The sequence below is a fragment of the Clinocottus analis genome, unplaced genomic scaffold, assembly GCF_023055335.1.
Source record: "Clinocottus analis isolate CAN_PGR_092001 unplaced genomic scaffold, fCliAna1.0.p SCAF_4, whole genome shotgun sequence".
Classification (NCBI taxonomy): Eukaryota; Metazoa; Chordata; class Actinopteri; order Perciformes; family Cottidae; genus Clinocottus; species Clinocottus analis.
This window is the reverse complement of record NW_027176153.1, coordinates 13,891,617-13,917,831: the sequence shown is the minus strand read 5'-3', so window position 1 is coordinate 13,917,831 and position 26,215 is coordinate 13,891,617. Positions and strand designations below refer to the sequence as shown.

The 26,215-nt window shown below is 40.6% G+C and overlaps 1 protein-coding gene across 2 annotated transcripts in view; it reads left to right on the top strand.

Moving 5' to 3' along the window:
• Positions 1-343: 343 nt before the first annotated feature.
• Positions 344-26,215, top strand: part of LOC137801166 (TOX high mobility group box family member 2-like) — a 73,521-nt gene continuing 47,649 nt past the window's right edge. For both annotated transcript variants that reach the window (XM_068598604.1, XM_068598603.1), the window contains exon 1: positions 344-954. In XM_068598604.1, the coding sequence (XP_068454705.1) occupies positions 850-954 (105 nt within the window). In that variant the 5' untranslated portion in view covers positions 344-849. The remainder of the gene's footprint in view (positions 955-26,215) is intronic.

The following is a 26,215-nucleotide window of genomic DNA, read 5'->3' as shown; positions in this document are numbered from 1 at the left end:
CTTGGGGCTATAGGCTGTGATAGTTTTTGTTATAATAAGGGGATGTTGATATTCAGTTTGTTGCCCCGCAAAGGAAAAATAAAAATACATAAAAACATGGTTGAACTACAGAGAGAGTCCGTGCAACCTCCTCCCATCCACCTTGGCACAATAACCCATTTGGGAGCCTTTATGCAGCCCTGATGGAGGCAGAGTGCGCTTTATAATGCACAGCCGTGCACACTACTACATTTCAGCTAATCAGAAGCGCGCAGTTGCAGAAAGGAGAGCGGTTGCCAAGGCAGCCACCAATCTCCCCTCCCCCTTCTCCCTCCGTTCCTCTTTCCCGTTTATTATCGGCAGAGGTCGCATGGCAGAGGGAAGTCCGACCACTTCTGTACTGGAACCAATGCAAGAATATGCACCTCCATAACAAAGCCTGTATGGAGTCCTGAGAGCAGTGAGGAAACAGACGCTGCGAATTTATGGGCTGCTTGCTGTTCAGCCAACAAGATCTAAACAGAGAGGACCAAAGTTGGAGGTTTTGCTTTTATTTGTTCTGGAACAACGGGATAGTTTTGCCAACACGTGTGTATCCAATACATTTGTGCTCTCCCGTTTTGAGTGAGTGAGTGAGTGAGCTTTTCGCATCCTGGTGCGAGGCTCCGAGGAGGACTGCGCATCACCAGAGTTGGTGCCGAAGTTCGGCCGTGAACGGATGTGAGGGAAGAGTGTACCGAGTGAAACTCCCCCACTTCTTTCTCTTTTTTTTGTTGTGTCCCTCCTTGCTTCGGCGTTGTGTTTGCTGAGACGATAGTGAGTCAAAGACGCTGAAAGTGATTTCATGCCTTCAGTCTCGCACAACCTGAGATGGACGTGAGATTTTATCCTGCTCCCCCGGCAAATGTGGGTTCATGCTCCCTACCGACTGATCCAAGTTGTCTGAGCTCGTTGGACTATTACCACTCGAACAAGGTAAATAACTAACTGTGTTGTCTCGTGCATTGACATGCTTCACATCTCACCTGTCTTCTTACATGAGTCAACACAGCCTGCAACATTTATGCAATGCAAACGCATGCTTTTGGACGCTTTTGTTGTTTTTTGTTGTTTTAAATCCACGGGCACTCACTTGCCCCAAACACACAGCTATCCAAAACCATGTCAAGTGTCAGCAAATAAAGTGTCCGGAGCTCCGAGGATGGTTTTAATTTAGTCTGGAACGGGACGCAGCATTTGTATTCACTCTTCCTCTCGACTCAAACCTGCAATCATTCTATTTTGCTGTTGAGAGAAAACGTGTTGTCCAACTTTTCGTTTTTTCCTCTCACCAACCTGGTTATTGTGTTATTCCCTCGGTGAGATTGTGCAGTTGTGTTTCGCACAAAGCTGGCATTAAGTGTCCCACCCGATGTGGAATACCAGAGGCTGTATAGAATCCATACTGCCCCACTCTGCTCTCTGCTCCAACATTATCTTCCCTCTCAATGATTTCTTATAGCTTACATGCTTTTCCGCTGGGAGTTCAACGATTAAATGGATGTGTGCCAGTAATATACTGTTAATTACTTTTTAAAGAGAATCCACAGAGTGGCTGCTACATGTATCACTCTTTGCTCTCTCTCGGTTTGGACACTCCGCAGCATTTTACCGTGAGACCTGCACTGACTCCATTGCAAGTGCGCAGGTGGCATTTAAAACAGCATTCTGAATATTTTCTAGTTTGACATTTTCCTAGAAAAAAAAACAGTCATCATTTTATTGCAAACAACGGACCAGTGCTTAGTTAATCATGTTATAAAGAACCAAAGGAGGAAGCACCACAAGAAATCTCGTGGTGAATCTTTTGAATCTCGTCTGAATCTCATACGGCCAAAAGAGATTAAAAAAAACACCACAAAGTAAGATAAGATGACAGCAAAAGTTGTATTAAGTTCCACAAACACAATATATACCCAGTGAAAACACGAGGAAAACTGTTTTAAACTGTTAAATTAAGAGACTTACAGCTTGCGCGAGGGTTCGCAACATCTCAGCCATCTGTAAGCACTGAATTGGACTGCCACCATGGTTGGAATATTACAAATCAAAAGGCTCTGGATGTGGACTAGCTTCTGTAGATAGAGATGATTGGAGTCCTTCTGGCTTGCTTTCTCAGATAAAGATGTAGCGTCCAGGTATGACAGTGAATTGGAATGATGCACAGTTGGGGATGTTTGTCTTTTTCCGTGTGGGCAATGGAAAGTGTCTGTAACCGAACGAAACCTTCCAGTTATCAACTGAAAAGATCATCTCCCAATTTAGAGCTTAACAAAATGGTGCAACAATAATCTCTGCTCAGGTTTGGTAGCAGAAAGGTTGTTCAGGTGCGAAAGACCGGGACACAGTTTTATTCAGTGACTCACATTCGATCACAGATGAAATAAAGTCAATATAAAACATCTACTGATAAGGCAGGTTTACACCTGTGACACACAACTGGGCTCATACAACTGTCTCTCCGCAAAAGCTATCTTTTTTTAGGTCAAACGAATTAGGATCATCCTCTATGCGGATAATCTGAAGAATATGTTGATACACACACACACACACACACACACACACACACACACACACACACACACACACACACACACACACACACACACATGCACGCACTGCATGAATCCTGGAAACAAAGCCAGTAGAAATTTAATGACATGAAGTGCTTTCACAAGGGAGAAAGTGACACCAACTACTGTCACCGACACAAAAGTGTGGCGCCCCTCAAAATTAGGAGTGTTCATTTGAATTATTGAAATCCCTCCACTCCCTTCACTTTATGGAGTGGGGGCTCTTTCCACAAGGGGAGGTATAATTTGCTATCATCACATGTGTAACACTAACTACCTTCACTAGCGATGCAAATGAGGCCCGCGAGCAGCAGGGATCACTTGGTGTCCTGTTAACACAGTGCACAGGGTCAAGTTCCGCTCCTCAAGCGCTTGTCAAACTGGCTGTGGCACCATAGAGACATCCGATTTGTTATGTAGGTTCTGTATCTACGGTTCAGATCTGCCAACCGCTAATCATGTCTGACAGCCCTGGTTGGTCACATTCTGGCCCAGGTCTCTTCCTGAAGCAGCAGCGAGGCAAAAGGCTTATCATAAGCATTAAGGTCAAATGTTTTTATGGGCTTACTTTGCATATTCATGTGGATATATTTGTTGGTAGCTTAATTTGTTGTTGATTTGGTTGCCTTCTAGTTTATCTTTAGAACATTCTTTTGAGATAATGCTATTTGAAAAGAGTAAAAATAAGAAGGAGCTTTTGGTGAGCTGGTCGCAATTTGGCAACTGTGTTGAGATTTAGCTTCATTATTCCTTTCTGTCCGATTCAGTATCCTTGTTTGAAAAAAAGAACTAATTCGGAGCCTGGGAAAAGCTCTCTCATTTTATCGCTGTGAAATTAACAGTGTTTATCTGACTTACACACACACTTAATTGGATACAAATGAGCATGTGCTGGCATTTTAGCTTTATTGTCTGTTTATTTGCTAACTTATTTGTTGTCTATTCTTCAACACCGCAAGCCCATTTGAGTAATTATCAAGTTCATGTGACTTATAGAGAACCCGTGTACTGCTCATGCTTTCTGCCTTTGTCTCACAATTGGGAGCAGAGGCGTGTTTTATTTATATTAGTTTATGTGCAGGCATGCCTCTAGATGTACTCTTTCTGTTACCTAATTTAATGTACTGATAATTACCGTGGTCACTGATCACTGTGTAGAGTATTTTCGTTACTTTGGCACTGCTGTCCGTGATGAAAAATGAAATTGTGAACCTTCTCCCAGCAAAAATGTGTCATCGACTGGTCCTTAAGTAACATGAATCATTCTGCTGGTTAAACTAGTTTGTGCTAAGACTGTAATCACTGAAGTTCAGCACTGTCAAACAGAAAAGGGTAAAGAACGCAAAGAAAAGAGAGGCATAAAATGAGCAGAGACGATACTTCAAGGATAAGATGATTCAGAAAGACCCATAAATAACCCTGAAGATTTCTACTTCAATACTTTCAATACTGATTTCATTTCACTGTGAGTTACGTGTCTTTTATTACTGTGGTGCTCTCCCACAGCCGAGGAAAAATGACAGAGAATAATACCATTAAAACAGCTCTCTGCTCTGATGGTAATATTCAACTGGGCCATGTTTTAATGGTGCCTGCTGCCTTGCAAGCTGCACAATACACACATTACTCATATATACTGTGCAAATACCATAAAAATCATACTGCATCTATTGTAGAAAGCATCAAGGATAAAAACGCATTTTGTGACACAACATGTGTGACTGTAATTGTTGTTTGTCTGACACTTAGACATTTAGTTTGCTCTGTGAAATTCAACACAGTGTCTGCTCCTTTATTTGAATACCTTAATCAAACAGTGCTGACTGCTGCTGAGGTGAGGTGCTGCATACAGTAGAGCAATAGCATAGAGTGCAAAGAGAACAGGGCCTGTGTTTAAACACCCAGGCCCCACCCAGCTCATATATCCTCCCAACAACTGATATCTGCTTAGATAGGACATGACTGAAGAGCTGGCTTTGTTAGATGGTGGTCTTCTCTGCCTCAGATAAGATGGGGTATGATGTACTTCATTTGAATGCCGTATCTTAGTTTTATTTTTTATTACAGGACTGCCTGGTGTACTGTATGCTGTGCAAAGGTTTGGTTACTTTATATTAACATATTCAGTCGCTTTCCATCAACTGATCGTCCTGAAGTGAAATAAGCTCTTGAATAAACACATATTGTATTGTCAGTGTTGTCTAATTGTAAGGGGTATTTTTAGTCCCTCGAGTACTTCCACATGGCTGACAAATTAACCAGTCTGACTATACCTAATGTTCATGTTGAGTAGCGCTGTCGCTATTAGCTAATGGCAAACTCTGTGGTTTGTGACAGAGAGACAGAAAGGGAGAATCAGAGGATGAGTGAGAGTCAAATGGGTTGAAGTAATCAGTGGCCCAGTATGGGGACAGTGTGTGTATCTGTGTGCGTGCATGTGTGTGTGTGTGTGTGTGTGTGTGTGTGTGTGCGTGTGTGCGTGTGTGCGTGTGTGTGTGTCTGTGCAGGCTAACTCGGGGCCATTGAAGCGTTTTGCTGACTACAGAATCACAATCACAATTGCTTTCATAGCCCAGTGCAGAGGAAGGCCATGCATACCACAGTAAGGGCCTGTGACACACGGCGAGCAGGGGCAGAGCAAAAACAGCCACTAAATCATATTCTCCCTGCCCCAATACACGGAGAAGATTTTTAATAGGGATTCCGACCATTTAAAATCATTTCAATAAAACTGGAATTGGCTCTGACATTGGCAAAGTCACATAGCCTGCATATGGCACAGAGATTCTTGCCATATATATATATATATATATATATATATATATATATATATATATATATATATATATATATATATATATATATTATATGTGTGTGTGTGTGTGTGTGTGTGTGTGTGTGTATTTAACTTCAGTGACTCTGTGCAAAAAGTAATGTTCCTAACCAACTAAAAGATGTCTGGATCTGTTTCTTGTAACTTTTTAAGGGGGATTTTTTGTTCTGAGAGATTCAGACAGACATGAGTATTGATGAAAGGCAATAGGACACGAGATGCTGTAATACCACACACAGGATGAGGAACAGCTTTTTCATTATTTAAACTCTCTGTGTCTTGCTGTTTAGCCTTTAAATGCATTGTTTGTGTTTGATGTGGGATATGAGAGTGTCAGTATGAATGTATGTGTGTGGTAGTGGCGGTGGTGGGGGGGCTACCTATGTGCTAATTATTGGCCCTGGCAGTGCTAAGCTACTTCCTCGTTGGTGGGTACCAGTGCGTCCCCCTCAGCGTCTGTTACCATAATTAAGACTAGCAGCCCCACTGTAGTGTGCTTACATTAGTCAGCCCGGGCCTTCCCATGGGGCAGTGTGATGGCATTCTCATTCTTACTGCAGAAGAAGAAAGAAAAAGAAACTGCAGCAGCACCTGCTCCGGAGTAGGCCCCCGGGTGTTTAGTTTAATGTTGATTATGTTTGTTAATGACTGTAAACACTCAAAAGGAAAGACACGTGACAGCATGGTGAAATTGATGTGCAAACAATGCAGTATATCTGTCTGTCAGTCTCTTTAGTGGTTTAAATTTAATTGCACTGACAAGATTATTGGAGCTTTGAGCCGTCCCATCATGGGTTTTTAACACAAGACCTCAAAGTCACTCCCAATTTAGTTTTTTCTGTAAGCAGTAGGAAAGCCCTTTCAGAGTATAATAGGGAATGTGATATTAAACCGCAGATATTGTGCATCTAAGCTCTTACAGAGCCTACAGTGTTTTATGTCATTGTATTTTTGTATCTTTGAGTTTTGACTGTTATTTAAAAAAAAGCAATATAAAGTCTTGGGATGTGTAACATGAATGTTAACATGTTATTGACTACCAAATAATCATCAGATTAAGCTCTAATTAAAATAATCAATAATCACAGCCCTAGTCTGTAAATACAGCATACCTATTCTATGTACTTGATACATGTATGAATGTACATATGTACTGTGTGTAACTGTGTATGTATGCACTGTGCTGTATATGTACTGTATGTACTGTAAGTATACATGCATGGAAGGGGCTGGAAGCTGGACAAACATTCCCAGTTGTCCCAGCTTCCTGAGGTATGTCCTGTGCAAACACCATGGCCCATGGTATAAACTCCTTGCCAGGGATTTAAGGCTCTTTCCCTCCCTTGTTTTCACTGAATACCCTTTACAAATATTATCGGCCTGGGGTCAGTGCCATGTTTGCACTGCGGCCTGATGGAACAGAGCCCATCTGAAAGTTCAATTAATGGTCCGAGCCCAGACTCACACATAAACAAAATATATCAAGTTGAATGATCAGAAAACTCCTAGAGTGCAAAGCATTAATTTAGAGTATTTGTATTTATCTGAGTGTGCCTGTAGCTCAATCTAATTCTTTTGCGAGATAGATTGTCAATCAAAGTACTTTTTCTAGAGTTGCCATTCATCAGCAGATTTTTGACTTCTCACTTGAGCGCCAGTGTCTGTCATTAATTCGCCGGCAGGCATTAATTTGGACTGTAAGAGGATTCCACTTGAGGAAGACAGGGTTGATAAATCCATATGAACCTGAATATGCTCTCTTTCCTCTTTCCCCAGCTGTGACTGTCTCCACTTGTCCCTTGTCTGTCAGGAGCATGTGTTTATTATGTGTGACATATTTAGCAGGCAGATATAATTGCCCGTGCAGGGCTGTAATCGTCTGCGTCCAATTCAGTCAGCAGAGACTGCGGGAGCCCACAGAGCCACCGAGGTAATCAAACTGTGGCTCATTCTTTCTCTTTGAGAGCTAATGATGAGCTTCATGATCGTTTACAATGGCCAGTGAGAGAAGTGTGACAGAAAGTACAGTGGTAATACCATGGTTTTAGGCCTTGCAATGCTATTATCTGTGGTTTAGGAATCACCAAGAGAAAAAAAAGAGTAGTGTATGGAAAGTTATGGAAAGAGAAAAGAAATAGAGATAGATGTTGCTAAAAAAAAAAAGGGAGGTATAGAGGTTAGAAGAGACTTGTGGGTTGAGAAATGGGAGGGAAAGCAAGAGAACTAGGCCTTCTCTTTGTGTTGTCGACCTATTTAGTCTCAAGCTGGCCGCGCGCCATGTCAATGACTGACGTCGCGAAGAAAAACAAACAGAGTAAAGAAAAGTAGGATTTTGGAAATTATGACATACGGTCAATGGTGTTGTACTGTCGAGGACTCCGTCTCTCTGAACTAGGCCTCAGCAACCTCATAGCAGCTCAGAAGGGTTCTTAACACACAGGAAAGGAAAACTTGAGCGAATCTTTATATAGAATTGTTAATAACACAGTAGACAGTAGTGAAAAACCATAGCCTAAAGCAGCACTTACTGGCACAACCTACGTGAGTCAAGTAAGTATGTGTGTATGTGTGTGTGTGTGTGCATAGACGTGCGTGTGCACGCTTTGGTGTGTGTTGCTGGCACCTTAACAGTTGTTGAAGAAGTATTCAGATCGTTTATTTTAGTAAAAGTAATAGTTCCACACTGTAGAGATACTGGTGCCATACATAAAGTAGCTGTGTGTGTGTGTGTGTGTGTGTGTGTGTGTGTGTGTGTGTGTGTGTGTGTGTGTGTGTGTGTGTGTGTGCGTGTTGTGTCTGCATGTACGCAGTATAGAATCATATCTGTTTGTGATGTATGCAAAAGCAAAACAAGGCTTGCCTGTGACCTTTTTTTTCACCCAAATTACAAAAAACTTTCTTACGTGTAGTTGTTTTATTTACCAAAGTGTTCAATAAATGTCTTTGTAAGATTCTTGCTCCCAGAACAATTCAATTGAGATATATGGAATTGAAAAATGACAATACAAAATAATTACACTGCTACACGTCTTTCCAGAACGTGTCCCTGTTATTCTCACCATAGAACACAAAAATGTAAACATGTGTCAATGACAGTTTACCTGTCTTCATGTACTGTTTTTTTTTAATCAGCAGTCCAAATCTTATTGATGCTCTGTTTACTATCAGAAAAAAGCATTGCAGCTGTACCTGTTGCTGTAAATCTGCAACAACGGGTACAGATAAGTCCAGTTACTTAGCAAAGGTATCGGGAATGTCATAACTAGGAACAAATGTTTGCAGCAGCCGCGCAGGGAAAGGGAGTGAAAACTGAGAGATGGTCATGTTTTATTAAGCCTGATAATGCAGTCTAATCTGTGGCTTGGGTTACACAGTGCTTTGTGGGTAATTAGAGATCATGTCGTATGCCTGGCCTGCTGAAAATTTGCACTCCGCCCTAATCCCCTCCTATCCGCCTCTCACCCGCCACCTCCCTTCTTCTCTCTCTTCATTCTCTCCCTCACTCACCAAAAAAATGAAAACAGCATGCTTCCAAATGAGCTGGCTTCCTGTCAAGGAAACAAATAAATAAACAAACATTGCAGCCATACTTCAGGTAGCAAGTCACCAGAAAGTTTATACCTTGCTGTAAGATACATGGAAATGTGCGTATGTGCTCAGAATTCAATAAGAGGAAGTTGACAGTGGAGCACTTTGTGGTTTGCATTGTGGAACTTGTTAGATGAATGACTAATGCCTCCTGGCAAGTGCCCCAGGTTTACTATTACCAAAACAATGGCACTTGATACAGAGCACCCAAGCCTTGGTTTTCACACAGACGAAGCTCAGGCTGGTGTTTTCTTTTGAACCCTAAATGCTGACTGCCCATTCATGCAACATCCCGAACACAGAGACACACACAAAGGAAATTCTCAACTGACACGGTGACTTGTTGAAAAATACAAACACAACAACAGTTTCTTTCATAGCTCACTGTCCCAAAATGTTTCCATTCTTACAAACTGAGAAATGCTCCCCTTTGTATACGGCTATTACCAAGTTCACGTGTTTCAATACACACAATTATATAATTACAATTATGACAGCAACTTCATTAAAGAGTCCAAATCAGGTGAAAATTATTAATGCAATCTGCTGCCTCCCACAATAAACTCAAGAAACTGTGCTAGTTCGAAGACTGGATGAGAAGCAGCTTTAGATTCTAACTCATTGAGGTAAATGCAGTGTTTCCCCGACAATCTTTGTCACGCTTGGTGGTTTAAGCTAAAAATCCCCTTACAGAAAAAGAAGACATGAAAGAAATGATAAAACCAGCCGTATAGAAGTCTTATACATTCATCTCCTCTGCATCTTAAGTGCCACTCATAAAATGTCATCCTACAGTATGCGCTATATGAGTCACTGAAGTGTTATAGAACTATTTGATTCCTATGCTATGAGTATACATGATAACAGTATTAACATAGATACAAGCCGCAAATAATGAACAGAATTGATGGACATGTGGCACTGAACTTATGCACCTCATCAACGTCTTGAAAGCCACCAGAGGTCTTATGAGTTATTATTCAGACATAAGAGAAGAACCATAGTGTCGTCATAGGGATATATAACAAGCTTTCAAACAGCTCATATACCACCAGGCATACATTTGCATAAAAATGTAACAACATGCAAAACTGAGCTATATTCAAAGCATTCAACTAGCATGATGAGTATCAGCAGAACAAGTGGCTCTTTTTCTCAGGTTTCTTTTTGTGGGGCAGGTTAGGAACCAGAGACAAATAACTTAGCAAGAGAACAACAGTGAAGTTGTTAAGCTGCTCAGGTCAGTTTGAAGTCAGGGCCATTTTTACATAATACTGTTTAATTGTCTGCAATGGTTGTGTACACATGTTCAATTTTATTTTTCCCTTCAAAATCAAAGATTTGTAAAACCTGATAACATCTGCATACCCCTCCTGTCTTCCTGTTGATATTGCAATAATCATAATCAAAGGAAATGCTGTCTTTATGAGGTGATGTGTTTATTTTTGTTCTGTTAGTCATTCTCTCAAACTGTGCAAACTGTAACCACAAACACCAGACAGCATTGTGGGCCAAAAGGTGATATGATTGGATGCAAGTGATATCACAAAAATCCCAAGTTGCCCAATTAGAGCTGCACAAGTTTTTTCAAACTCATTTTGAAACCTACACACACACACACACACACAAACACACACACACATAGACAAACACACACACGCAGGATCATATACACTCTTTACCTGTGAATCCTCCACCGTCCAACAACACAAACACACACGGACACTTCCCATATAGCTTCCAGGCATTTCATTTCCTCTCCTCCTATGACAACATCACAATATAATGGAACATGGTGTCACGTGACAGGAGCAAGTACACAGGAGCAATCACGTCTCTCTCTCTCTCTCTCTCTCTCTCTCTCTCTCTCTCTCTCTCTCTCTCTCTCTCTCCCTTTTGCTCCAGTTTGAAGGGCAGAACGGTCAGTCGTTACATAAACTAGAGTTTGTTCAATTACAGAGAAATGTGCTTTGTGGCCTTGTCATAAGCAGAGTGATGAAGCAGATACAAAACTAATTAATTATTTGTGTTCCTGAAGGATTTTGTTCCTGAAGCTTTCTGTTCTGTCCATGGAAGTAAACTGTCGTGAGGCTGAGATACTTCATTCAGGTTTGTCGCTGAATGGGGCGCTACTGTAAAAGAGCATGCAGTGGAGATGCTATAGAGATGTAATATTTGCACTGTAGGACGTGACAAACCAAGACTAAAAGAGTGAAGCACCAAACAGTTTCCCTAACAAGGAAACAAGTGCTCTCTGTAAGAACTGCATGAATATGGCCAAAATGGTTGACCAAAATTATTTGCATTTATTGCAATTATGTTTTGATTTGAACAACAAAATTTAATTGCACTTTTACATTTAAAGAAACAGTGCACTGTTTTGATGCAAAATAAAATTGTACCTAACATTTTTACACAAACATATATCAACAGAGCATGCATTCAGCGGCATTATGACCGCTCCCCAAAAATGAAGCCAAAACATCTTGATTGCCCCCTGGTGGCTGGGTGACATCCACCGTTAAGGACTCAAGGATAATTTGTAATTATGCAAAACAAGGTTTATCGACGAAATGCAGTTCTCGTCCATTTACCGCCCAAGAAAACATGGCAACACAAAACAAAAGTCCTGTACTCTGCCCTGTGGTTCTTACGTCAAGTGCAGCTTGATCCGGGATGCCAGGACTGTAGAGATATCACCACAACAATCTCCTTTCAACCTCCTATTGCCGGGTTAGCCCGAAGTCTTATTTCATCCATATTATTTTCCTGCGACCAGACAACAGAAAGGTAGGAGTAGGCTGAGTAGCCTCGTGGAATATTAGGTCCTTGCTGGGTTAGCTTAGCTTCCATCTTGGCTTTTGGGGGCTCAGTGGCATTTCGGTCCGGCTTGGTGGTTGTCAGAAGCTGTGGGTGATGAGCGTCTCAAGGCCTTTCGTACCTGATCCAATACACGTGCTTCGCTGACGTGATATTGACGACTGTATCTCTGGTGTAGGCCAGTAAGAAACACAAAAAGATAACACAACAAAAATGTAAAAAAGTTCATAGGCGCTACCAGACGTTGTATCCACATGTGCCCCCGTTGGTGTGGCAGACCCTCGGTCCAGTTATTCACTGTGTGTCGCAGCCCAGTGCCATCGCACAGTTTTCAGATGAGCCTGTAATTAAGTAATCTCAACGCCTTGAGAGTGCGACTATAGCGCACTGAGCTGAGACCAATCTGCAACTAATTGTCTCGAGTTTTAATTTCTAATGAAATAAGGGCCAGAGGGAATGCAGCCTAATGAGATGCAGTGACTGTGTGTGTGTGTGTGTGTGTGTGTGTGTGTGTGTGTGTGTCTCTGTGTGTGTGTGTTTTGTTTACTGTAACCGCTGTTGGCCCTGGTGAATAGAGAAACAAGAGTGAGTAAAACAAGATGTTCTGTTTGGATTTGGTTACCTCGTTTCTGTTTATTCTACAAAGCACTCAGGATGTCTCTGTTTTTCCAAACTATAAATTTACACGTAATAAATGGTAAATGTACCTTAAAATAAGTAACATAATTGATTGTACATTGACAGTAGAGGTAGAATAGGCCTTTTAGCGATACCTATGCCCTTTTATACAAACTGGGGAGCGCCTTCTCTTAATAACGGTGTGACATTGGAGACCCTTCCAAAAGTGAGAAGTGCTTTTGCCCTTGGCACTCAAGTTATTGCTCAGACAGCATGGTTGTAGACTGGAAGTGGAAAGGTTGTTTACATAGCCTTGGGAGTGTTTGTGTCATGATTTAGATTCCAGGCATTTCAACATCCAAATAAATCAGTTTAGACTTCTGAGGACAAGTAAACCTCCAAAAGAAGAGATGGTCCAGCTGTGTTTAAAATATGTTAGGTAGTTCTATCTCTAAAGCTCGAGCAATTTTGTTTCCAGTTATTATAGGCAAAGGAAGTGGGGTCAAAGTTCACGTAGCATATGCGCTTCAGTGTATTCAGTGCAATTGAGATGTTTACTCTTTATTTACGGTGAAATATTGCTTTTGCCATGTTGTTCCAAGTGCATTAGGACTGTGATTGTAATGACACAATCAGCTTGTCCAATGACATCTTACAAAAGCAACAACTTTGGCAGCAAAAGAAGAAGAACAAAACTATACACATGACTTCATGAATCTCTCAAACACTTTGGTGACTTCACTGTAATTTTTCTACCTTATCGCTTTCGAGTGGAGTTTGCTTTTGCAACTGACTCAAGGCCCTTCCTCTTATTGTTTCAGTATGTCAGAGCATTGTTTGAATGAGGTCACCCATTACCGATCTGGCCTGCGGCCAGCTTGACTTCAGCTGATTTAATTGAATCTACGACATGAGTCAAATTCAAACAAGCAGAGACTGCTTTGCCATGACAGCCTCATTACTCCACATTAAGAACTCATTTCACAATGCATTGTGACTTTGGGCTTGACAAATGGTGAAAAGGGATGAAATCAAATAAGTGAGTACATTTTGGAAGGCTACTCTTGAAATGCTCTGGCTGAAAACACTCCAAGTCCTGTACATATATTAAAAGGAGAGCCAAAAAATAGTCCTTCTGCTATTTTGTATAAGTTAATGTGAATGCCTTCTGGGTTCGAGTGTTCCCATGTTTTCTGTCTGCAGTAATGGAATGACATTCAATGCCATTTTCCCTTTTAAATGGGTTTTTTGTCAAAGCGTTATGAATCCAACCTGCCTTGTCGCTCAAGCCACAGACAGTGCTGAAAGAGGAGAAAATATACCAATGAAACCTTTCACTGCAAACTTTACTGTTGGCTGTGAGCGGACCAAATAATGACGCCTTTATCACATCGACAGCACAACAAACAAGGGAGGCTTTCTTGTGCCAGACCACAAGAAGTGATATCAGGCCTTATAATGTCCTACATTATGTATGTATGACACATACGCAACATTCACAGCATCTCAGCTGTGCGCGAGTTGAATTTCAGCATTTCATCAGCTCCAACCTCGACTAAATTTCTCAATTAAGCACGCATTCTTTGAGAGCCACTGGCAAGTCGGCCATGGCTTTAGGGGAAAAGAGAACATACAGCAGGCTCAACGTGCCAGAGCCAACCTCCACAATAGAGAAGGAAATGTTGAGACTGCGAGGGCTGTGGAGTGGAGATATGGCAGTGTTTGCTTAGGGCTAGGTATCGGGCACAAAAACAAACATGGCCGCCCTTAATGAGCCTGTTTGCCTGCCAAAGGTAAAGACAGCTGTTGTCTCTCGCCACAATGGAGCAGGCTGCAGCGCCACGGAGCGAGAGGAGCACTCTGCGTCTCCATAGTAACGCTCACCTTGTGTGTACTCAAGGGGGAACTTATTAAGTCCTCTTTACAGATAATTACTGAGTAAAATGTAAATCGTGAGGCCATACAGCACTTTCATAAGGTCGGACCGTGGAAAAAAGGGTTTATTAAGTATGAAGTGATTCTTGTCTTTAGAGGGCTAAGAGTGACGCTATCGGACTTTTTGAGGGTTCATATTTACTTTTTGCATCTCTGTATTGGCACTGCAGATAAATCTACTTAAAATACCTTCTGGTAAATAAAAACTGGCGTCTCAAAAAGACCCTAGTGCAAAAGAATATAGGCAAAGGGGGGGGGCGTGTGTAGCAAAACCTGAAAAAGCACTTTTCTGCTGTATGAGAAAATTAATACATCTGTGCCTGTCCAACTGAATCAGCACTGACAGCTTGCTGCACTCCAAGGCTAATTTTAGAGTAAAACATGAGTGAGATGACTGCACAAGCATTTTGTTGAGAGAGCAGCCAGTAAGAAACTGCAAACATTAAAGGTTTAACCGTCAATTGCATCAGGAGGGCTTCTGTTGAAACAAAGCCCTCCCGGCCCCCACCGCTTTCCTGCCATTGTTTACAGTACATTTTGAGCTATTGAATGGTTGACGTTGTTTTTCCATTATTATACTGGCTTTGTTCTGACAAAAGGACAGACAATGTCACAGATATAGTTCATATTGTCTGGATGAGTATGCTGTGGACTAGAGGATAGGCAATAACTGAGAAATATCTCACTTTATTATAAAACCAAAATATAAATGAAGACATGTACCATTCATGAAGGAAGCGTGTTTGTCGTGCAGTCCAGCCTGAAAGATGGTTTTGAGTGTGAAAAAGTGTGACATTTTTTATCATACAACGATGCTTTTACTCTTTATTTCTTTAGTGTTTCATTGGTTGAGATTGACTTTGCCACTTAAGTGTCTTAACTTTGATACTGCAACAATAAAAGACTGAAAATAATGCTCTTGAATGAGAAATTAACTGTTCCACATAATTTATGCAAGTCTTAGATTATGTTTGAAGAAGATCATAGAAATCCTTTTCAAACTAAAAAAAAAAGCTTGTGGGATATATTTTCTATCTCATTTTTGACAGCATTCACTTTACACTCTTTTATTCCCTTGTGAGGAAATACATTAACATTACAAATAGATTGTGGTTGTCAGATGACACTGTGTCACTTTGGTGCTGTAAAAGCTCGATGTTCATTTCCTGTTTGACTATTTAAAAGAAATGCCACATAACTTAAACGCTGCAGTCGTGTGACTGAGTTCAAAATGCCCCTGACCACATGTTTGACAACAAAGACTTTTGCAAATGGTGATTAGTGATATGACTGGTTGGCATCATCTGTCCTACATCTTTGCATTACTGTAATACCACATATTGCATGTGACTGCTCCTCTTTGTTAGTGTTGCTGAGGCAGCAATCCGGGGGTACAATTGGTTGTTTTTCTGCTGTGCAAGGAAGCATTGAGATGTTTTTACCTTCTTTGTCACCCTACGTGATAATAGAATTAATTAAATCTCGACAATACACAGTACAGGAATAGATGCGTAAAAAGGGAGTTTTATGTAAACAACAGCAGTTGTTTACAACAGCAGCTTGTTTGCACTCATACATTGAGACAAGGTAGCATACTACAAATACATGGCAGTATGACTAAACCTAAAACCATTTCCAGTTAATGAACAAATGGTAATTTTTGCAATTACTTTTGCAGCTGTGCAGGGTTTTATGCCTGCTATTTTCACCCAAATATCATCATCTTTTCGACAGACATTTGGCTTTCTGCATGTCTCCCAGGCTGTAATCTGTTACCACTTCCCCTATTTGTTTGCAGCAGTGTCTTTCAATTAAACAGCAGGGTCAGTTTCTTCAGAGATTTTGTTTTGGAGTGACTCCCCAGAGAGGGAGCAGAGGAAATGGCTTAACACATCAGACACATTCGTCTTCTCTGCTTAGTTACCTTGCAGGGGGAAGATGGTGATACCCATTTCCTCTGTCTAATGTGTTTGCTTTACACCCTATACCCAGTGTCAACATGCTGCTTCTTGACAGTCATTTTTCATTTGGAGCAAATAGCTAGGCTGAATAAGCCAGGGCATTGCACTGTTTTTTGCTTTTTCCATTTTTTTTATCAACTGGTTGTTGTTTCAAATGTGGCAAACTTCTATATTAAAAGTGCACTAGTTAGAGATTTTTACTTAATAGCTTTGGTTGGTTGTTGATTGAGAATAAAAAGCCAATTATCATAATAGGATGTGGGACATAATAACATAATTAAATGAGTGTGACAGACACACAATAGGCCTGCTCTGTCATTGCCTTAGCCCAGCTCGCTTATTAGAATTAATCTGGCCTAATTAAAAATGCAAATGGATCAAAGTAATTGACAGAGTTTACATGTTTTTTTTAATAACATTTAACTGATTTAATTACATGGAAAATGAAATGGTGCGATTACATTTTTTATTTTTTGGGGTGTTCACCTTCCTCTCGGTTGCCACAGAGAAATGAATATTCTCACATGCCAGGAAGAAAAGGTAATGAGATTAGTGCTCTCCCTCTCTCTGTTCATCTCTCCATCTCTGCCTTTCAGATGCTGTTGGTTTGGTTCATCCAACCAAGAAGAGTTGTTTTATTGTTATCACTGAAAACATTTTATCTGTGTTGTGTGGGCTGAGAGATTCACAAAATGGAAAGAGTTTCCCCCTGCCATGTATAATTTTAAAAGACCATTATATGCTTTATTTCAGGGAAAAAAAACGTACTCTGAATTATTCTGGTGTGTTTTTTTCAGAATCAAACTGCCGTGTACAGGAAGGATCAGAGGTCTTAACAGGCTAATGTAATTATCTAAAGTGTAATGACATGTTGCTGTATAGCCTGCAGCAAGTTGTCAATGTGCACGACATGGTTTGACATTTTTCAGTTTAACTGCAGGAAAGTGTTTCTCCCTTGACAGGGCTTTTGTCACGTCACATTAACATAGCAAATATATTTTGTACATTTCTGGAAAATCCAATTCAGTAAAAACAAAAGGTATGTTTATGTTTATATGATGCTGCAAGATGCTAAAAAATAAAATGTAAAAAGTCTGGTAAATCAGTCATCTACTTTTCTATGGTCATACAGTTCATCACAAACAATGACCTGTTTGAGTAAGACCAGCCAGTTCCTGTTTTCAGCCTTCAAACCATTAACGGTTTCAGACTAGATTCAGACTGTGTGCAACTTGCACTGCGAGCTCGTTAAACGTGCAGATTGATGGTTTTGCTTACTTGAAACATGCTTGGTTTTTTGCACCTTTCAGCCGTGGTCGTAAAAACCCGCTAGCATGCGGTGGACATCCTGTGGGGGAGGAAATTGATTTTGCTGGGTTTGTTTGTTATGGAGGCGACATGCATTGTTTAGTTATTATAATTTCCTTTTTTTTTTTTTTTTTTACAATTTTGACTTTGTGTTTTATTGGTGCATTAAATATGTAATGGTTGTTATGACTTTACAGCTGTTTCCAAATAGTTTCATGTGAGCCTGTATTTTGCAATCATAAAAGGTCTACAATGTGCAAGGGAAGTCATTTGGAAGTGACAGAACCTTTTTATATTTGATTCACGTGAATGGGCCAGATGTTCTGTTTTGATCTTGATGCGCTGTTTCTATGCCTCCATTGCACCATTTCCCACTCACCTGGCTTTGAAATCATCATCAGCAATGTAGTTATTCAATGTGTAATACAGAGATGTCAACGTCAAGCTACAAAGGGGAGAGTTTGAGAACACGCTGTGAGAAAACACTTTTTATTTAAAGACCATTTATTTTGCAGCAGGATGAAGACTTACCGACATAATACTTTGTGTTGACAGGACAGGATCAATTCCAACTGTGTGTCCGTACATCAGCTCAATGTGTTGAAATGGAAAGTATGCTATCGATCTGTGTGCATTAGTGCTCTACAGTAACATAAGCAACGAGTGGCAGAACAAAAGAGACACTGTGTGTCACGCTGGAGGAGAGGCGAAGTACAACGAGGACAGTTAACTTCATGCAGTCCTTTGGCATTTTATTGTTTATCATTTGAAGTCCCAACTTATATTTTTCTTTCATAAAAGTATTTTTCGCTCATATACATCTGGAACATAGTTTAAATAGTTTGAAATATATAGGCCTATGCCTAATGTACTGTTTTGCCCTGCAAGAAAATAATATATTAAAGTATATTGTATTATCCTGCAAAAAATATGATACATCTTGACTTTAAAAGAGCTAAGAAGGCCGTTAAAGCCAGCTGTAATGGAGGTCAGGCAAGATAGTTACAACCTAGAAGTCAAGTTGCTCATTTATATCTTCATGAGCTGCCCTCACTTACAACCGGATCGTCAGATGAGGCTGGAAAGCATACATCCTGCACTGATATTCCTCCTCCTCCAACTCATACTCTCCCTCAAGAGACAAAACACAATTATTCCATTGTGTCACACAGTACAGTATGTCACATTCTGCACATTTCTGCTAGAGAAAAGATGCAGTGTTGTGTCAGAGCATATGGCATCATGATGAATATATGCTTTAGAGGAGGGGGGGTTCACTGTCAGGGCACAAATTGAATAAACTTTAGCGCGGTGATTGGATTAGTGTAGTGCAAACAAAGGGTTATTTCTGTAAATATCCTAATCCCAGGGGCCTGGATTAAAGGCGCACAAACAGAAGAAAATGAACAAAGAAAACTTTCCGATTGGCCCAATATTTCTGCTTTAGTATGTTAATGTACTAGCCTACCTTGTAGAGGAAATACAAGGTGTAAAAATAAAAAAAGATGCCAAGGCCGCACACTACCTTAGATATGGAGACAAACCTTTTTGACCACATCTGAGAGAGACAGTTACAGTGTCGAGGCCCTTTCAATAACTGCACTGTTCAACCGTACACACTGATGACAGGAAACAAGGTGGTGACAAGAAAAAGCCTGAGATGCCACACACAGAGGTAAAAATAGGCGTTTTGGCAGAAAGTAAGAGGGCGGAGAAGAATTAAAAACAAGGGGAACATTGGTGGACAGTGTCTTGTGAAGGGAATTTCTTCTGCCCAAGATAGGAAACTTAATGCTTCAATGTTCCTTGGTTGTTCAGATCAATCTAATTTTTGCTTGTTGTATTTTCTGAGAAGGCGACAGCTGCAGAAGAAATGTATTTTTTTCCATAGTTTACAACAAAGAAACAGTCTGCACCTCCTACACCTTCACAGTTAGAAAATCTGCCCACTTTAACCCATTACCACCTTAAATGTGTTACACATCTCACTTCTCACAGTGCCGGTAATATTCCGTCTCAAAGCTGACCCAGGGAAACCCCACAATTGTTGTTGGTGTGAAGGGTGATCACAGCTTGTCTAAACCAGTCACTCAATGCCGGCTAAGATCATGCTGCGGCTTCTTGTGTCAAACACTAGCATAGGCTCCCTACAGAATACGGCGATAGTGGATACTAGACATGACATCCTGAATCCAAAGATGCTTTAACAGAACCACGAAGTATAAACCACTTGTAATTATCATAAGGTCACCAAACTGCAACTTCACATATGTTGAATACATACAAATACAATTTCAACGAACAGTATTAGTATGGCATGGAAACAAAACAATCTTGTTAATTTCATAAGATGTCCAGCTGTGGATCCCAAACGTGAGGACCACAGACTGTATATAAGAAGTGGGCGTGACCTATCGATTCAAGAATTGCTGTTCTGAAGCCTTGAGTTTGATCTTTTGGATGTAATTAACTATCTTTAACTGAGAACACACTGTCAAGGGGTTAAAGTTATAAGACAAAAACAGATACAACTTCCTGACTAGACAATGCTGTGGTAGTGACCTGTCAATCACGTACCCTGTTCTATCATCTATTTTAATTAATGGAACCATAATTTATTAAATAACTTTAATAGCAATTGAGACCATAAACTTTGACAATATTTACTGAGGTAATATAACTGAGAAGTAGAGTAATTTTCTCAAATATTTTGACACAATCAGACAGATTGCCCCCTGGCTATTAGAAACAATTTTTAAGACACTTCCCCATTGTGAAAGTTCTTAAAACCGAGAATGTCGTCCAGGTGGAGACCCATCCAGTTAAGATGCATTTGATGGGTCAAAAAGTGAATAATGGTATAGTTACATAAAACAGAACATTGTTTAGAGATGACGATACATTTTTTGACTTTTGCTTTTTTTTCTTGCAAATTCAAGGAAAGGTTTGGATGTATTTAACAGTCAGGCATCCATATGCACATTAAAACTGTTTTTGTTTGCTATAAATATTCCTGTTTTTCATTTTGGTCATTAAAAGACCTCCTCCTAATGTGCTAATGCTGTAATCTCTCATTCTGTGCAAGACTGTTAACATGTAGTGCTCATAGACATATTGGCATGCAAACACTTCTATACTCATGTGATTGTTAGCTAATTGTGTACCAAACTACTGGTTTTGTGTGAACAGACACAACTCAGTATGTACCCCCTCTAGTTCATATTGTAAAATAACTCATATTCAGTATCTTGTGTCATGCACCAGGTTTATGTCTGACACGTGTAAATGGCAGTCAAGCCGGCATTTTCTCACCAGACCAACATGTCAAAGCTAACGGTCAAACTGTAACACCCAGTTAGAGCCGCATTTGGCCCTTAAGGAATGAAAAACGATGTGTCCTCATCGCCTGCCCCTCCTCTGCATATCTGCTCATTCATCTAGGCCGCTCATTAAAGGGTAATTACCTGTAATTAGTGATTCATGTCGCTTTAATGGAGATGTTGAAAGCTGTTGGAGCCAGTAGGGCTGGCCTTAATTCTGAGTGATGTTCAAGATTAGTGGCAGACAGGAATTCAATAAACACAGACAGATTAATGAAATATTAGCATTTTGTGGGTGCCATAGGTGGCTTGTATATTGTTTGTATTTCATATTAATTTTCCTTTTTTATTGCCGTCAACACCTGGCTCTGGAGGGCAAGTATCAGAGCAGGCTAATGGGCGCGATGATGATGAAGCTGTGTGTATAAGTAAGTCTGTGGCGCTTTCGCGAGCGAGTGTAATGCTCCAGTGTGTGCTGTGCTGAGTTTGTGTGTGTGTGTGTGTGTGTGTGTGAGAGAGAGAGAGAGAGTGTGTGTGTGTGTGTGTTCCCTGGCGGCGTGGTGAGTGTTTAATCTGGCCCGGTGGCGTGCCGTTGGCCCGGCTAATCACAGTGTGTCTGTAGGAGTGCGCTGAGCCAGGGGAGCACGCCGTCGCTAACAGCGCCTGACAGACTCATTAGAGAGACCTGGCACTGAGCTTGCAAGGCACACACACACACACACATACACACACACACACACACACACGCACACACACACACTCACACACACTCAAACACTTTGAAACACACACACACACAGTGGGAAAGGCACTCAGGCTCAACTGTGCAGACATTGGGATAAATTCACACAATCACACACCTTCTTTTTTGGGGGGGGACGTTCTTACTCACGTACACTCACACACACACACACACACACACTCATTCATATAATAATTCATACATGAGTGTCTGCTGTTTCGCTCTCCCTTTCCCACACACGTACAAACACACACACGCTCAGTGCTCCACGTGTGAGAACAAGGCAGGCGGTGACCCCTCGCAGTCGCAGCCCAAACACAGACAAGAGCCGAGAGAGCATCTGGGAAAAAGAGGAGGGAGGGAGGATGGAGTGTGGGAAAAAATGAGGGGAGGCGAAGAGGAATGGAGAGAAGGGAAGCATCTGACACAGCAACGTTGTCTGCCATTCAAATGGTGTGCTCAGACAGGCATATGACATTTTCAAAGGCTAATTATCTGCAGTCAGGAGATCACCTGCACCCAGTCGAGAGCCTTAAGAGCGTAAAAGCCAGTATGTTAGCAATGTATCGAATGTCAACTGTATTTACCGCTACTGGGAAGTGTGGCAAGGGTTATAAAACACTCTTCTTCCTTTTGTCGTTGTGTGATAATTAAAGTAAAAAACTATTAATTTTACAGGATTAGGTAGAATGACATTTAGCAAAGTTCGACAAACTACTTTGACAAATTACTTAAGGCTTGCTTGCATTGCTCTCACAGCGAGGTTAATTGCAGCTCAGCTGCAGGAGAGCCAAGTGGAAACATTAGGTTCGGCTGAATAACAGGTGAATGCAAAGCAGGTCAATACGTAATCAAGTGTGGGCCTGCCAGCTGTTCACTCCCTCTGCTGTGCTCTGCCACCGCACAATGGTGACTCACACACACACACACACACACACACACACACACACACACACACACACACATAATGTGTGCATGATGCTTTGCAAACAGGGACCGAGTTAAACAAGTAAACAAAGAGAAATCTATTGTTTTTTTAATGTATTTTACTCATTTCTATTCAGTGAAGAATGTTTTTGTCTACGTTCACACAACACAAGTAGTACACAATACGCTACTAACAATCAGGGGTATGGAAGTGTTTGCATGCCAGTTTTCTCAAACCTTTTAGTTTATAACCCCTAAATGTAAAGTAGTGTCTGCTTGACACAGGCTGCAATACTATGAACTGTATAAACAGAGTAAATAGTATTTGCGATGATGGATTAAAAATCCTAGTGAAATACTGTAAATTACCAACTGGGAACACTTGAATCATTAGGAAGGAGTTGTTTTATGTTTCTTATTTTCTAAATTCCAATGATAAGACCAACCAAAAAATGACTTAATCTGACTAAAAAGTTGTTCCTATCTCCTGTTAAAGTAATGGTGAACCTGAATAAATACATGTGTTCAGTACTTTCAAGTGAACTGTTGCATATGTACACATCCAGAAGACATGAAGCGACATTAACGTTCATCTGAAGCTGTGATTCTGTCTACCTGGCAAATGTAAATCCAACAATCACTCTTCTTTTAGCTCTGTGTTGCTCTCACTGATGGAGAAGTTGGAACACATTGTTGGTTTTGGTCTTTTCCTTGAAATATATCAGACTTATTCTCTAATACTCTAACACTTAAAAGCAAAACACTTGCAAGAATAGAGAAGAAACAAGAAGATCCTACTCAACAGAAGCCGGCCTGAACGAAGTTATACTGTATATTCTTCTGCCAGGTCGCTCTCTCTCTCAATTTTCAACACTAACCACCTTGTCGGTATTTTTAATCTAGCCTAGTAGCTGTAACTGGAATACGTTTAGCTGACAACCTTGTTTCGTCTTAAAGCCAAATCAAACTGTCTTTAATTTTCTCTCCCACTGCACCATATAACAGGCCAAATCTCCCCTTCTCTCTCTCTCTCTCTCTCTCTCTCTCTCTATCTCTCTCTCTCTCTCTCTCTCTCTCTCTCTCTCTCTCTCCCTCTCTCTCTTCGGAGTACAATAGCTATTTTGCTCTCTTCTCACCCCTATTCTCTCTCTCACTCTTCTCCAGCACAAGGCTGTGACATTGAGGGAATGTGATGTGATGTATTGTAGTGAATAATGTATTCTGTGAGGATTGTACAGAGTGCGTAGAGCAGATGGCAGCAGGTTGATCTCAATGTGTGTGCGTGTGTGTGTGTGTGTGTGTGTGTGTGTGTATGTTTTATGATGACAGTGTGTGTATATGTGTGACGTGTGTGTGTGTGTGTGTGTGTGTGTGTGTGTGTGTGTGTGTGTGTGTGTGTGTGTGTGTGCACTCAAAACAGAATGGGGGAGGGGATGCAGGAGAAGATGGGAGGGAGGGGGAGGGAGAGTGGGGGGTTGGTGTGCATGTGTGTCTATGTGAGCCTCCTTTGTGAGATAAAACATGCAAATGGTGGATTATTTTAATGCAGTTTTTTCTAGAGCCCTGAGCTGTAATCCCTAAAGCAGTTCAAATGAAAATAGTATATGTTTTCTTTCAAACTCTCTCCCTCCCTCTCTGTTTTTTTATTCCCTGATAGGAATTTACAACCGCCAGCTGTCTAGGAATGAGATCCTTTGCGCTTAAATTTCTCTCTGGTGTAGTTACAGCCAAAGACTGATGATTACAGCCGGATAGCATGGAATTGACAAACGCTATTCAGGTCTGAACTGCTCTGTTACGGAGTGGAAGATCATGGTTGGGAAATGTTTCTGATTGAATGGTGATAACAGTGTCGATCATCGAAATAGAGCCGAATGCTCAGTTTGTTTCTTTGAGTGGACTGCAGATATGAAATATGCGCATTTATAAACACTTGTACATGTGCAAGCCCACTGGATGCAAAAAAAACAAAATGATGCTAAGAATCACAAGACAGCCCTTTTATTGCATTACGCCTCGTGTCTACACACACACACACACACACACACACACACACACACACACATATATATATATATATATATATATATATATATATATATATATATATATATATATATATATATATATATATATATATGGTTTCTCTATAGTTTACAATGTGTCTAAACAATACAGATTGTCTCAACAATCGTCTGAGCTAACCAGCTTTTTGTCATGCTTTCACATGTGAAATGTCACAAAAACAATATTATTCAATATTGTTTCTCGAAAGAAATATCTGAAACAAAAACCAATGTAGCTCTATGAAAGAAATAAAACCATGTTGTGTAGTACAGAGAACAATAATTAGTCTGGGTATGTGTTTTTTTTTTTTTTTTAAAGGATGAGTAGGAACATAATGAGCAGTGGAAAAGCACACAAGAAGATACAAACGTTTCACCAGTATGAAGATGTCCCCTATAGGTGAAGCTAACAGATGGCAAAGTATATGTACATTCACTGTACATATTTAAATGTTGAAGGTTATTTGACAGTTTCCTGCACTTAACAGAGATATTCTGAAATATTAATTGTAGGCTATTGCCGGGTTGCGCTCATACTGTTTGTTTCTGACGGCTTAATCATTCGTGCAATCATACCACATTAAGATTGTGTACCTTTATACACTGTTACTTCTTATACCCATCCTTTTCCTACCTGTTGTGAGCTGGTGATGTGAAGCCCCGCTCCCTGCTCTCAGCCCGCCTCAGGCCCCTGAAGGCTCATCAGCGACGTGGCAGCAACGAGATATTGAAGGTGGCAAGTTCGGTTGCAAAGTGCAAAACCTGGTAGATGCCTGGCACCTTGCCTGCAGTACTGCTACGTTACTGAGGCAAGACACCAAAACAACAGCACACATCCATTTATTGAATCCTCCCACACCACAGATGTAAAAGCAGTGGGAAAGAGGAACCTCGTTAATGCCTTTTATATGAAAACTTTTGATCAGTTAGTCATTGTAAGAGTTGTTGTGCATGTGAGGATTTTCTAGAAAATTAAAAAAGATAAAACAGAGCATATTAAACTGTACGAAGAAGAAAGCTTGTACATTCTTGTCTCTTTCATATTGGGGACAGTGAGCATAATTGAGTAAATGTATTTAAGTATTTGAGCGAGTTGATTCAGCCTCTCTGGGATGGTTGATGTTGTACTTAGGAAGAATATTGCCCAAGGCAATTCATTAGTAGTAAATAATTGAGAGGCTCGGATAGTGCTAAGGTGAAACGCCTGTTATTATTTTATGGAGTTTGTGTTCGCAGGGCTCTTCAGTTTAAGAATATAAAAAATGCACAAGCCTTCCTACAAATTACTTACTGGAAAGATTCACAATAGGCGTTAATGACTAATCGTCCATCTTCCATTGTTTTCAAGCTCTGTAAAAGTGCTTTTCTGCCCCGTTATCAATTCTACATCTACGTTCAGTAATGTTCTCACATATGATGAAGGATGATATTTTATCCTTATGTTTCATTTCTTTCATTTGAGACAATTAATACACACTAACTATTGCAGTAAGATTCTCTTCATTG